Source organism: Mchenga conophoros, linkage group LG4 (genome assembly GCF_057382185.1).
Source record: "Mchenga conophoros isolate Kocher_MC1m ecotype Shallow Benthic linkage group LG4, M_conophoros_male_GT1.1, whole genome shotgun sequence".
NCBI lineage: Eukaryota > Metazoa > Chordata > Actinopteri > Cichliformes > Cichlidae > Mchenga > Mchenga conophoros.
Genome location: NC_140529.1, coordinates 22545292 through 22561126, shown reverse-complemented (window position 1 = coordinate 22561126; position 15835 = coordinate 22545292). Strand labels below are relative to the sequence as shown.

The following is a 15835-nucleotide window of genomic DNA, read 5'->3' as shown; positions in this document are numbered from 1 at the left end:
GTCTAAAATGCTTTCAGTCAGGATTACTGGCATGGGTGATACAAAACATAAAAACCGCCATCAATCAAAAGCCTGCCAGAGGGAACGTCACAGTACATTGGCTTTTTGGGATTTACCTTGTCCGCTGGGCAGCTGCAGTGTCACATTTCATGTTTCGACATGTAGCAGATGATTGACACGGCCTCAAGTAGGAAGACGCCATCAGCAAGTCATCCCTTACTTTACATGCAACACAAGCACTTCGACACTTGTTTCTTTATGAAGCAAGTGTCAGCAGCTTATTTTGCTCATCTTGCTTATCACACTGATAAGACGAGACCCGAACCGTACTTGGATAAAGGCCTCAAAACTTTTATCTAGCAAGGGATAGTGAGCATACACATCACTCAGTCGTGCTACCCTCACACATTATCGCCTTCAACAAACAGGACTTGCTCTTCATCATGCCATCCTCCCTAATAGCTTGCACGCATTCATAATAAGTCATTCACCTTGACTCACTTCCATGTCCTGTCAGAGCCATTACGAGAGTTGGCTGGGAAAAACCACAATGCCAGGTCATCTGCCAGGTCTGGGCAGCTGACAATACCCCAGTTTAGTGAGGTTACGCAATCCCTGGCAAGATAAGTTGAACTGGACACTGAGGGACATGTCAGAGAACTGGGAAGCAAGGAGAAAGTTGCTCCAAGCAGTGTTACCTTACGCCTTACCTGGGTACAAACTCTACATTTACAGACAGGCCTAACATTACTAACATTAAAATAAAAAAAATTATATAAACATTAAAATATATAATATATAATATATAAAATATATCAACTTTGAAGTTTTCTCCAACACAACTTCAAAGTCAAAGTCAAGATTTGTCCTGCTAAATAAATCAAACAGAAATGACAGGGTGGTTTATATTTTTAGACAGCACTCTTGGCTTTTTGCATTCATCAGCGTGCACCCATAGGTTTCTTTAGAAAGAGCTTAGTTTACTGCACTCAACAGCCGCTAACACACACACAAGGTGCTAGCAATAAAAATGCACAAACACAGCAACTGGGGGATCTGACACCAGAGGAGCGTAAATGGAGCCTGTTGCTTTGCTGGGCGAGGTGGGAATGTGAGAGGTCCCTAGCTTAGAGTAACTATGTAACTCGGGCCGGAGAAGGAGGAGGCAGGAGAAGAGAGCTTTCCCTCAGTCAGAACTCAACCCATCCAGAATAAATAAAGGAGAAGAGTGAATAAATCAGCTGCCATAATGTAGTCTGAGTGACTTCATTATGATTAGATCATTCATTTTCTTGGCTTTGAGTGGATGGTTTGGGCTTTTTAAGTAATTATTTTTATTTTTTGGGTTTAAACCATTATCTTTACCATATTTATAAAAGAAAACTGGCAACAACTTAACTTATTCAACAACATATACATATTATCTTAAGTTTAAAACATAGAAAAAAATTATCTTCAATAATCATTTGGTAAAGTAATGAGTGCATGAACTCTCCAGCTTGGTATAGTGCTGATGCTGAGCAGGTAGACAAATGTCTGCCTCATGTCTGCTGCCACTTTAGGGGGCAGCATGAAAAAAAAATAGTGCACCATAATCAAAACTACTGGCTGCAGAAGAAACAGAGATCAAAGTGTACAACAAATGTCTTTATATTGTAGTAACATAAATTAATTACAACTATCCACAGCAGCCACTGTCTGTGCTTCTTTGCTGTTTAACATGTTTCCAACCAGTCAGCATTCAATCAGCCAGAGGTAATGCTCCACTGACTTGATGGAGGAGTGCACAAAATAGTGTCTCCATACCCTCTGTGTCAGGTGAATTCCCATAATTCTTTGGTATAGGCAGAGAGCTCTGCAAACAAACCCTTACAAAGCACCATACACTGGCCTTCAGCAGTTACAACCGTCATAAAAAGTGCATGCTGACGAGGTAATTAAGGTATTTTAATGAGCCATAAAATGTGTAGTTTAGGGATGTGTGCGACTAGTCGCTTACACGTCTAATAGTCACTGTTGTCACTAGTTGGTACCAGACGTAGTAGTCATTTAAGCCATTTGTTCAAATTGTAATTGATCTCCAATGCCAATAAATTATTGTGTCCTAAATGTTATACAGTCATCTGCCATCGTTGTTGAGAAATACTATAAATGTGTTAATCTAGGCCTGATCTTTATGTTAAAACTACTAGAATGAGATCATAGATACAAGCGGCGGAACTCAGCTTTCTCCAAAACGTGGATGGGCTCTCCCTTAGCGATATTGTAAGGAGTTCAGTCATTCAGGAGGGGCTCAGAGTAGAGCTCCTACACATCGAAAGAAGCCAGTTTGAGCCGGTTAGTTTAAGTGTTTTTCGTCTTTCTTATCTGTTTGGAGTATAACACAGGTTCATAGTGCATAACGCAAAGTACCATGCATTTAAGCAGAATATGGATTTTGACAATGCCCATTAAATTAAATTTACATTAATATCTGAGTTTCTTAGTTTTAGAACAATCTGTTAGGCAACTAAGAAATTAGTTGCCAGGAATATCCCTGATATAGTTATCCAAATCACAAGTGCAATGTGTCATATCGCAGAAAAAAAGCTCAGTTTGCCAAGTTCATAATAGTGTCTCTATCTGGTCTTATCACTCCAGAGTAGGTCTGGTGACTAAAGACACACCTAGACCGGGTAGTCTCACTACTATATTTAGTAGTTGCTAAGAACCAGTTTCTTGCAAAATTTGAGCATCTCTCACATATCACAAGTTGATAAACAGTTTTTGAGTACTATCTTTTAAATACCTGTGTATGAGCTAATTCTCAAACTCCTCAATTTCCTCAATGAATACAAATTTCTAGGTGAGTGGTGGCTAAAACACCATAAGCACAGCCACTTCACAATCACTGAAAATTCTTGGACAAGGACTGTAGATGGTAGATTGACAACAGCCTAATTTAATTCCCATGTACATATGGTATTATTGACATAATACCTGTACTGGTGTATTTTAAAAAGCATATAGTTACTTACCATTTCACAGTATTCAAAAACCAGTAGGAAGGGAATTGCCTCAACACACTGTCCAAGGCAGTGGAGTATGTTTGGGTGCTGCAAAACTCTGAAAACCAAATTGACATAACAGGTCATTGATTTGATGACCATCAGGTTACCAAAAAAGTTTAAAATAAGCAAACTATACATTGCAATTACTAATGCAATAAGTAAGAGGAAAGATGCTCCGGGTGCAGTAAACAAAACAGTCTTTGATAAGTTGATGACCCTAACCATAGCCTTCTGAAAAACAATAACAGCTCTCTGCAAATGGGGTGCTCTCAAAGAGAGAAACATCAGTTTTTACCTGTATGGATCCCCTTGCTGCAGGAAGTCATTCTGCTCCTTGGCACTTGCATTAGCTTTCAACTCCTTGACCACCACTCTTGTCCCTGGGTCTGTGTAGATATCACTCAACAGGACCTGTTAATACAACAGAAAGAACACGTCACGCTAAACAAAAAGAAAACAAAGATTCATCACCACCACCCAAGTCTAGATGTTTTTTTCTAAGATTTCAAGGAGCACCACTAACTGCAGAGAAAAAGAAAAAGATTTGATTAACAGAGGAAAAGGTGTCATTTTTTTCCTTGAGAGGTAAGGATTACTTGACACAATATACTACAGTGGCTTGCAAAAGTATTCGCAATCTAATCTGACTGAGCTGGAGCTGTTTTGCAAAGAAGAATGGGCAAGAATTTCAGTCTCTAGATGTGCAAAGCTGGTAGAGACAAACCCTAAAAGACTGGCAGCTGTAATTGCAGCAAAAGGTGGTTCTACAAAGTATTGACTCAGGGGGCTGAATAATTACGCACACCCGACTTTGCAGTTATTTATTTGTAAAAAATGTTTGGAATCATGTATGATTTTCATTCCACTTCTCACGTGTACACCACTTTGTGTTGGTCTTTCACGTGGAATTCCAATAAAATTGATGCATGTTTGTGGCTGTAATGTGACAAAATGTGGAAAAGTTCAAGGGGGCCGAATACTTTTGCAAGCCACTGTAGTCACTGGTTGTAGCGATATTGATTAATGATTGTCACTTGTGATTCAATGATTAAATCACAAGTGACAGCTTGCCATCTTGTTAAATGAATTTTTCAGATGAGTATTTAGCTCTTTGTCTTTTGTGTGGATGCAATTTTGTGAAGAAGATAATTAAAGAAAAACTATCTTACCTGGCCAAACCAGCCGTTGCCGATCTCTTGGATGTAGCTCAGACTGTGGCGCACGACCTGGAAGCCTGTTGATCCCTCTGTGACACCAAATACCCATCACTGTTATTAAGACTGCCCCAACCAACGCATCACAAGTTACATCTGAACCACTTAATAAAACAACAACTTCAAAATAGAAAACACTACAGTGAAATTAAATTGAGAAATTGTGTTGTCACATAGTTGAGTCAGAGATGGTCTTCTTAACAAACTATCTGAAATATTTAATTTTTTAACTTAACCTTTATTTATACAGGTAGTCCCATTAAGGCTCAATGTCTCATTTACAAGAGAAACCTGTTTCAGACAAACACATTGAAATTACAACAACAATAAAACTGCATTAAAATAACAAAAATTTAAAAAAAAAAAAACTGTCTAATGACTAGCACTAAGCACTGTATGCAGCATGTGTAGCTAACTACACCTAAACAGAAAGTACATCAACTTCTTTACATTAAGTTACTAACTAGTTTAACATACCGTGTGTGGATATGAACAACAGGGCTCTAGAGTGCGACCAATTTGGTCGCAAATGCGACCAAATTTTTCAGTGGTGCGACTAAAAAAATAAATAAAAATTTGGTTGCACCTGTGCAACCAACTGTTCGTGTAACAATAAAAAAAAAAAAAATCTGCAACCTTCCCTGTGGTCAACAACAGACAGACATTATGCCCCTATCGTGGACTAAACCAATCAGAGATATTAAGGGGCGGGACCTCTCTGATTGGCCGTGGTCCAGTTGAAAGTGCAGGTGGAAGTGGGAGGTGAGTAGCTTGAATAAAGCGATATCAATTCATTAAATCCTGAATTGACTTTTAAATATAACTGTGTTTTGCCAGAAATGCCAGATTCTCAGATTAAAGCTCACAAAACCATTTCAACAACAACCAAAAAGCAGATGAGAGCAGGTACACGGACTCCACACAAAGACGTAAACACAGAACGGACTCGACGCATCAGAATCAGCTTTGTCTTTCTCGGCTTTCTCGCCCGACGGCCCGTAGACGGACACGCTGTCGGAGCTCAGCGATCCTGATGCGTCCGGTCCGCGCTGTGTTTACGTCTTTTTGCGCTGATTCTGAGCTGCAGGTTTTGTCTCTCTCCAACCAAAATTCACCGAGCCAGCAGCAAAAGAAGCAGCAAACTGCGCTTCACATTTGATCAATGTCGTCATGAATTTTGCTGTTTTGCTTCCACGACTATTAAAATCACACTTCATGTACAGCTCTCTCTCTATCTCTCTCTCTGTACTTCAAGAACAGTTTCCCGTCTCAAATCTCTGTTTTCTGTACTATTCATTCGCTTATTACCCACCAGTCTACCGTTGTTTACAGCGCTGTGGCTGCTGTCTTCTTTTCTTTTTCTTTTTTCACTTAAATGACCTCGGACAAGAAAGCCTATTTTTCTGTTATTCAATACTGAAGAAATTTTAACTTTATATGCAGAACATTGTAGAATATTTTTAAGGTTATCTGCTATAAAAAGCCAGACCAGGAAAATCTCCTTCATGTTTTTCTGTGTTTTATTCTCAGTTACTTTCACACAAAGGCATCTGCTGTGATGTTCACAATTCTGATGAAGTCAGTACTGATAAATGATCAGAATTATAATATTTCTGACTGTCTGAGGCTAAGTTGAATCGAATCGGGACTTTGAAAACCGGAATCAAATGGATTATAGAAATCAGTGATGATACCCAGCCCTAGTGAGCAGCCTAGGCACAACAGAAGTGGATGTAGCTGTACTAGGAAAAGAACTATTGCTAACTTTTCGTTAAGTTAAGGCCTGATCCTTCTGAAATTCATAGCCAGTGCTCTGACACGGTGTCATCAATCTTTGAATGCTGAAAAAGCACAGTGTACCCAGAAAAACACATTATATTATATAAATTATTATAAAATGTGTGTGCGCCTAACTTTTGTGCCGGTACGCCTAACTTTTTAAAGTTTTTAAACCCATTGACTCATTCACTGCAATTGACGGCTATAGACGTCAATGGCAGTGAATGAGTTAAATTGCAAACTGTCTTGTTTCTTCAGACTTCAATCATCCAGTCCAGTAAATTAAACTAAACCAAACCAAACCAAACCATCAATAGCAGAACAAACAGTCTGGCACTGGGAGAAAAGATTTTGTAAGCTTCTCATGGGCGCAACCCATAAACTCAACTCTGCTGCTCAACCCACAAATGCATTTTCCTTGTGGCACTATTTAAGGGAAATAACCAGGCTTTCCAACACTATAAGACTTATTGCCTAAAAGCACTGTTACAACAAAGAAATCATGGAAGATACACACATTTCCTTAGTGTTTGTGCCAAGTTTATTTATACAACATGATTCTGTGAATGTGTATGTATCAGACCTGTGATGCGGGCAGGAGGTTGGAGGTGTGGCGGGCCAGGCAGGGGCACAGGAGACACAGCAAGGGTATAGACCTCAGCTGGGGACTGCATAGAAGGGGTGTCCTCTGCTGGCGGAGTGAAGTCGATCTCATCATCAAAGTGATCTTCAAACTCCTACGTCCACACAAACATATGCCATGTATAAATTTGTTGATGGCATGACAACAACAAAAAAAACCCAAACAAAAAACGCTGACTCTCTTTTAGACTAAATTTACACACAGCCCATTACATTATACATTCACCCACTGTGTTTTCATCAAGTCAAGTCTGCATGAAGGAAATGAAACTCACTTGTGTCTGGCTACCTGCCTGCCAAAACTCTCACCTTGAAGTTGATCTCCCTTTCCTTGCAGCAGGTCACACAGTTCACTAGCACCACCACCAAGGACACAATCACCATCAAAGACACCACCAGGGACAGGTAGATAGAGACAGACAAAGTGTCCCCCGTGCCTTCACCTGAAATGACAAAAACAGAAAGAAAATGTGCTGAATCATTCACATCTATCTCTGGAATTCAAAAATAAATTAGAAGGGAATAAAGAAGAAACATGACAGCTGTGTTAGGTTAGCATAAGTGTGTTTGACAGCAGTACAACACATGAGAAGTGTACCAGTACTTCTAAAGCCACCCACAAAGGTACATTAGAGCTTGACAACAAAAATAAACTGCACAGTGCACTACACTACAACCTCTTCATATCATTACTGTCTTTCTCTTGCAACTCCACTGCAGTGAGAAGAAAAAACAATCTGTACCATTGTGCATGGCATACATTAATGAGTGATTCACCACTTCTCCCAAAATGTGGCAATAAGTGTGACTTCTCAGATGACCTCTATCCCTTATCAGGTATTCAGAGAAGCAGTTGTGGGGGTGTCTGCTGGCCAATCACCAGCTGATAGTGCAGCAGTCGTGACAGCGGGTGTAGATCTGCTCAAGTGAGGATGCTGCTGGCCCAGCAGTTCAAGTGTCAGGGCTGACAGCATCCTCACAACCCACCCACTGTGCTGCTCAGCTGCAGCTCACTCGCTATACTAATGCCAAACCACATGAGCCTCAGATTTAGTTAACCAAATTGTACAAGCTGATACTACAGGAGACAAAAGGATGACGGAGGGCACTATATACGGCATGTATGTGCAGGGCTGTGCATTATCAAATTTTAACTGCAATTACAATTTTAGCTTCCACAGATTAATAAAAAAGAAACATCAAGATAAACAGATTATTGAGACTGATTCTGTTTTGTTGTAATGAGATTATTCCACCTTTCAGCAAGTCTAAATTTGTTTAAGTATATTCAAGTGAATTATGAATAAAGAATATGGAAAACTACTTGAATGAAAAGCTATGTTCCTTTAATTTAAAATCTAATAAGCTGTAGTTAACCCGGGCCCTGACTGATCTGGAAATCTGATGACCTGCATGTCTGATTTCGCAAAGTTGATGTCCTTTTCAAGCCAGATGCCCTTCCTTGTACAAATCCAGGGTTGGGCCTGACAATAAAAGTACACTGGTTTCACCGGTCTGTAAGTTGGATTTCCAATGTCTGTGCATATACATGTTTAAAAAAAAAAAGACAAAGCTGACCAAAATAACTTTGATATTTGCCCTGGTTTAGCCTTAACAACAGGCTAGAGAAACTGATGGGAACTCAATCGGTGCCTGTGTACAACCGTACCTCAGCACTACAAAAAAGACACACCATGTATTGCTATTTACCATTCATAATTATGTATTAGGTGTTTCTCGCCAACCACCTATCACCTATATTTGTCCAACCAACCAATTCTCATTGCTGTTTGTAAGGTTGGACATGCTGCTAGACAACATAACACCACCTATACTCTTTGTATTTCAAGAACACCTGTATGTTCACTGCATTTCTGCCAAAAGCGCATTCTTTTGTTAGGGTGTGCGTGACTCATACCCACCTTATTTCCGACATGTCACTGCTCATTTCTAACTGTTCCTTTGAATGGTATGACTACTGGTCATTGCATTTCTTGTCTTACTGCCAATGCCAGTGAACAGTCAGAAGACGTTAAAGTCAATCTCTCTCACTTGCAGCTTGAATCATCTTTTATGGATGACAACTTTCAGTTCACACAGAAAGGACTTGCTGAATCAATTTGTTTCATTATGAGGTAACAAATTCACCAAAGTCTAATGCATTTATTTTTATAACTTGAACGTAATCACAGCCACCTACAATCTACCTCAATGTGGCCCGTGAGAGTTGAGAGCAGTGGGAATTTGTGCGAGACACTTCTTCCTAGCCTCCCGTCAATGTTTATTCAGCGTCCCACTGGTTGCGGCTTGTCAGGTACATTGTGTCTGCTAGAAGGACAGTATACACCTACTGAGTCTCCTTCTGGCTACAAAATTTCTGACAGATGAAATTGGGTGACTAATACATCCAGATGACAAACTCACATCTAGGTGTCTCAGGCTTTCACACCAACATGTGAGTATGATTGCAACACACACCTGAACCGATTTGGAATAAATGAAAAATCAGACTTTAGCTAGCTTATCTACATAGTAAAAAATAATTAGTAGGTACACTGCTTTCAGAACTCTCTCAATTTTCTATAACAGAGATTCAAAAAGGTGCTGGAAACATGCATAATGGATATTTGCAGATTCTGCATATATGGAATGTTGTGACATTAACAATCTGTACCCTAAGTATACGCTACATCACAGGTTACAAATAGAGATGGACCGATCCGATATTACGTATCGGTCCGATACTGACCTAAATTACTGGATCGGATATCGGAGAAAAATTAAAAATGTAATCCGATCCATTAAATATCACGAAAGCACCTCACAAAACTTGCAACACGCCATAACTCACCTCAGAACGTTAGCAGTATGCATCACGTGATAGAGCGGCTGTGGCATGCGGGACCTGTCGGTGGTCTGGATAGCATTTGGAGCTTCGCTAGCAACCCGGCATTTCATCTCCGACAAAGTTATCCCGAGAGAAGTAAAGCAAGTGTGTAAGTCCATCTCTGAATGTTTGTAAAGCATTCCTGCGTTAAGCTTAACAAGCGACTGCCTCTTCTTGCTGCTACTTCAATCATGAAACTGCTTAACGATCAGCTGATCGGCTTTTCTGTGCGAGTCAGTGTCTCTTGTTTGTTTTTGGCCCACTTTGCACCAGAAAGAGGAAACCAGCGGCTGAACAACAGCAGCACGTTTAAGCTTGATCAGCTGTTGTTAGAATGTATTTAATATTACTTTCTACTCGAGGATCTTTTTCTACGTAGCTGACGGCTGGTAACTGTGCAGGGGCGGATCTAGCAAAGTTTAGCCAGGGGGGCCGATAGGGCATTAACAGGGAAAAGGGGGCACAAAGACATACTTTTCTTTCTTATTCTCATTTAAAATGTCTAGCTTTTAATAAATAATTATCTGACACCCAAAGTTTTAATTTGATGTAAAATGAATAGAAGTCAATTACTGTATATAGTGACTATTAAGTCTAATATAAATACCCTAGTAAGCTATAGTACTTTTTCCTTTGGGAAGGTACCATCTGTGCAGTCTGCAATTTTGTTGAAGAAAGATGTTGAATCTATTTAATATTTCTTGAAAAATAATTGATTTCTGTGCCTTTTTTTTCACACTGCATCAAATTAAGGTTGATTACGTCGATTAAGCATCATGAGGTGGAGCGTGAGGGGTGGTTCCCTATTTTTTATTTATTTATTTTTGTTGTTGCTGGGAGTTGGAACCCTATTAGTTAGGTTGCTTAATATTTATGCTAAGTACTCTTTAAAATACCAGAATAGGGAGGATGGTGTAGGTTCAAGTTTATTAGATTGATCAGTATTGCTGAACTATGAAATGTTTTTTTTTTTGCATACAGGTATAACAGAATAGCTTTAGTGTAGTTGTTGTTTTAAACTTGAGTATGAACTTATACAAAATGCAGCAAGATATTTAAAAAACAGTTTTGTTGACTAAAAAACACTATATCGGATTCATATCGGTATCGGCAGATATCCAAATTTATGATATCGGTATCGGTATCGGACATAAAAAAGTGGTATCGTGCCATCTCTAGTTACAAAAGGTTCATCTGGCTATATCACCCACCCCTACAGACATTTAAACAGCATAGCACCATAGTGAAAGACTTTGGGTGCTATCTGACTTCACTATAGGTCAGTTACCACAGTAAAAACAAATGTAAGTCAAATGAGAAATCCAACATCCAATCCAGCACATTTTCAGGTTCAACATTTAACACTGCATTCCGTTTTAAAATTTGAACTGTAAACATGGGCCCAATTTTGGGAGGAAATTAAGTTGAACAGGTGTCACAGTTCATGTGCATGTTTAGAATGTCAGAGGATTTCACAAACATGAAATTGTGATCTGCCCTTGCTCCGTCAGCATGGAAACTGTTGTAATTGTTAGCCGTTTTTGACACATCAATTTTATGCTTAGGCAGTATGACACAAGAAATTGAAAATAAATATAACTGTGAATTAAATTCTGGTGTTCTTCCTCAATGAAACACCAAGGGTAATCAACAGAATGATGATTTGAACCACTAACACCTATCACACTCATCATTTGAGATTATATTTATTTACCAAGAGAAAGGTTTGTTCCTGTTTCTCTGACTGTATGAGTATTTAGTTTGCACATAACTCTCTTGAAAAAAAAATCAGAAAAACAAATGTGGGTGCCATATCATTTCTAGGTTGACAGGTTTGCAATTTCAGGCAAAACAGTGGCAGGTAACAAATTATTTTGTTGAAATAAACTTAAGGCAAGAGCTTGGCACATGAGGCTGTACAGTGGTCTAACTATTTAGTAAGTTCTAATCTGAGACGGGGGAGGGGGGGTATATCCACACAGCATAGGTTGTCAGAGAGTAGAGAAGATGGAGCAGCAATCCCTCCAACTCCCTGAGGAATATTAGATATGATACAGAGTGTCAGCCATGATTGAGATTCATTTAGTGTCGGCCACAGAACACCAAGCAGTCACTGACAGAAATAGAAAAGATGGCTTAATCTGTTCTCTTTACTTATGATCTCTGTGCTTGTCCTGCTAGACCTCAGTGCAGCGTTCGATACTGTTGATCATAATATCCTATTAGAGCGATTAGAACATGCTGTAGGTATTACAAGTACTGCGCTGCAGTGGTTTGTATCATATCTATCTAATAGACTCCAATTCGTGCATGTAAATGGAGAGTCCTCTTCACACACTGAGGTTAATTATGGAGTTCCACAGGGTTCAGTGCTAGGACCAATTCTGTTTACATTATACATGCTTCCCTTAGGCAGTATCATTAGAAGACATAGCATACATTTTCACTGCTATGCAGATGACACCCAGCTCTATCTGTCCATGAAGCCAGATAACACACACCAATTAGTTAAACTGCAGGAATGTCTTAAAGACATAAAGACCTGGATGGCCGCTAACTTTCTGCTTCTTAATTCAGATAAAACTGAGGTTATTGTACTCGGCCCTGAAAATCTTAGAAATATGGTATCTAATCAGATTCTTACTCTGGATGGCATTACCTTGGCCTCCAGTAACGCGGTGAGGAACCTTGGAGTCATTTTTGACCAGGACATGTCCTTCAACGCACATATTAAACAAATATGTAAGACTGCTTTCTTCCATTTGCGCAACATCTCTAAAATTAGAAATATCCTGTCTCAGAGTGACGCTGAAAAACTAGTTCATGCATTTATTACTTCCAGGCTGGACTACTGTAATTCATTATTATCAGGATGTCCAAAAAACTCACTGAAAAGCCTTCAGCTAATCCAAAATGCTGCAGCAAGAGTCCTGACAGGGACTAGAAAGAGAGAGCATATTTCTCCTGTTTTGGCTTCCCTTCATTGGCTTCCTGTTAAATCCAGAATTGAATTCAAAATCCTGCTCCTCACATACAAGGTCTTAAATAATCAGGCCCCATCTTATCTTAATGACCTTGTAGTACCATATCACCCTATTAGAGCGCTCCGCTCTCGCTCTGCAGGCCTACTTGTTGTTCCTAGAGTATTTAAAAGTAGAATGGGAGGGAGAGCCTTCAGTTTTCAGGCCCCTCTTCTGTGGAACCAGCTTCCAGTTTGGATTCGGGAGACAGACACTATCTCTACTTTTAAGATTAGGCTTAAAACTTTCCTTTTTTCTAAAGCATATAGTTAGGGCTGGACCAGGTGACCCTGAATCCTCCCTTTGTTATGCTGCAATAGATGTAGGCTGCCGGGGGATTCCCATGATGCATTGAGTTTTTCCTTTCCAGTCACCTTTCTCACTCACTATGTATTAATAGACCTCTCTGCATTGAATCATATCTGTTATTAACCTCTGTCTCTCTTCCACAGCATGTCTTTATCCTGTCTTCCTTCTCTCACCCCAACCGGTCGCAGCAGATGGCCGCCCCTCCCTGAGCCTGGTTCTGCCGGAGGTTTCTTCCTGTTAAAAGGGAGTTTTTCCTTCCCACTGTCGCCAAAGTGCTTGCTCATAGGGGGTCATATGATTGTTGGGTTTTTCTCTGTATCTATGAAGCGCCTTGAGGCGACTTTTGTTGTGATTTGGCGCTATATAAATAAAATTGAATTGAATTGAATTGAATCATAATGAAAGTCCTTCATGCACTCTGCTTCTTTTCACTAATGTCTGAATGCCTAATGTTTTCCCTGCTGGGCAGAAAATACTGAACTACAACCCCAAAACTGGTGCAGGTAAACTGAATTCTGTGGCCTCTTTCACTGAGAACTGTGCACAGTTACAATTTGAATCGCCAGTGATAGATATCACGAAGATCTTTGTAAGTCAATGATAGTTGATGATATATTATGATGCAAATAAATTAGCAACAACAGCAAGACCACCATTATGAAGTGCTCTTTCTAAAGGATTACTTCCACAAACCTCTGTGCTTAAGACTGCAACAGAGAAACTGTATCCAGTAAAATATTGATGAGAGGAGAAATTAAAGATTAAATAGCTCTGTAGTGTATTGGACCAGTGAATGTAGCTATAAATGGCATGTGTACTCACAGCTGTTAAATGTAAGGGTTCTTTACCTTGCAATTATCATCACCATCAACAGAACAATGAAGAGGGATTGTTAAGTCTTGAACGTCCAACCAGACTGAAACTTTTTAACAATCAAAAATGTTAAGTGAATAAAACAAGAATTAAACATAATATTTCCTTATAAACACATGCAACTCAAACCTGTAAGCAAACTCTATAGGTAATTCCAGAGATAAATGATTCATATTATATAAAACTATAAGCCTTTAAGTCCATTTATGCAATAGCAATGTCAAGATTGATATTCTTATGTGAAAAGCAAATGACTCATTAACAAGGCAAGTAAAGGCAAAAACCTGACCCAGACAATTCTGGCTGAGGACTCCGTGCTAAAAAGGCATGGTTTTAAAAAGGTGAACAGATGCACATCACTGCATGGTTTAGGCCAACATCCCTAAAAATTATATGAATCCACCAAATGCATTTTTGTGCTGTTACTGTGTCAGCCTTCAAACCAGTCATCCGTACTGCCCCCCAGATGAGAATCTTGTACTGAGACAGAGTGTTTTCTTACTGGGGTTTTCCACAATGCCAAAGCAAATATGTTTCAGAGGGAAATCAAAGTAGCTTTGCCCTATATTTACTTTTCTCAAACCACACAGCAAGCCATTACTATACTAATCTGGATCTAAAAATGAGGCAATCCAGTTCTTAAGGGTTTTATAATATTCTCTAGACCAGCAATGACCTCTAACAACTTTAAAGCAAAACCAAGCTAATGATAAGCTTGGACTTAACAGCCCTGTTTCAGTCGGCACTAAATTATGTCACATCTGGCTATTTTTCAGCCAATGCCCCTTTCTATTTAAATTACAGCAATTAAAATGAGTAGTGGGATAAATCATTGGAACAAATGGCTTTAATAACTCCAAAGCTCACACCAATCCTGTGAAAAACATTCAGCTGTAATTGCGGGTAGCTTTTTGACACATACCCACTACCTGGTTCAGCAAAACAACAGGGTTCCAGGCAGTGCAGGGCTCCCAGAGAGGCTACAGCAGCAGCCAGATACAAAAAAACAGGAGCTGGGTCACGGCAGCGCTACATGGGATCAGTTCTCCTCCATTAGGCTTTATTTGAGTCATAGGTTCATATTATGACTTGGCAGGCCCCACCAAATGACTCAACTGGTTTTTGGGACCAATACAGCAGGGAGCTGCCACCTCCTATTTCAGTTAAACTGCATATTTCAGCAGGCATTCAGGGAGAGGAGGAGTTGACCCATTTTTTACAGATTTCACCCACCGACCGGTGTGCACAACAGTGGATGTCTACTTTTAGTTACACACAAAATGGCAAATGGCACTGTGGCTAAAAGCTTTGGGTTAGTTTAAGGTTCTTCAGTCTGAGAATATCATGAATCAAACGAAAAAACAGAGGCACCTAAAATAGGCTAATACTTATCTCTGTCTGGTTAGGGACAAAACTAAATTTGATTTCCACCATTTAGAAAATAAACAACTGCTAAAGGATAAACTTGCTTATTACAAGCATCTCCAACAGTCTGTAGTGGTAGTCACTGAGCAGAGTAGTGAAAGGTTAATGACTTGTAGACTAATCAAACAAATATCACCTGGCTATGCCCTACAATTTAAACATTGACATTTTGGTTAAAGCTTAACAACCTATTTTTACCCCTGTTTGTCATGTGTAAACGGAATATCCCTTGCAGATTGGCAAGCCCAAGTCATATTCATAAGAACAATCTCATTAACAATCAGAAACTTAAAGTCAAAACTTTGAACAATCAAATAATCAAGAATTATTATATCATGTGTACACACAGATATAAGTAGACTAGGAAAATGGACCAAAGGACAGGTTGCTGTGTAATAAAATAATAAAAATATGGACTATATTTCATCTTACACTGTACTTTCCTGTGCTATTCGTTATGATTAAGCAAACAACGCTGTTGCTAATCATTAACTTGTAGTGATAAGACTGGAATCTGTTATAGTTACACATTACCAGCGAGTGTTGGTAATGTGCTAGGAAACATGTTGTCAAAGGAGCTTGCAAAGAAAAGCGTCTGGACTTCTTTAAGTTGCTTGAAGACGTTTCACCTCTCAT

The 15835-nt window shown here is 39.4% G+C and overlaps 1 protein-coding gene across 1 annotated transcript in view; it reads right to left on the bottom strand.

Moving 5' to 3' along the window:
* lmtk2 (lemur tyrosine kinase 2) overlaps window positions 1-15835 on the bottom strand; it is a 34382-nt gene that overhangs the window by 15386 nt on the left and 3161 nt on the right. Inside the window, exons 2-6 of the mRNA XM_085271059.1 lie at window positions 6995-7128; window positions 6627-6780; window positions 4220-4296; window positions 3346-3461; window positions 3018-3105 (exon numbers count right to left, since the gene is read on the bottom strand). Of these exons, the coding sequence (XP_085127185.1) occupies window positions 3018-3105; window positions 3346-3461; window positions 4220-4296; window positions 6627-6780; window positions 6995-7128 (569 nt within the window). The remainder of the gene's footprint in view (window positions 1-3017; window positions 3106-3345; window positions 3462-4219; window positions 4297-6626; window positions 6781-6994; window positions 7129-15835) is intronic.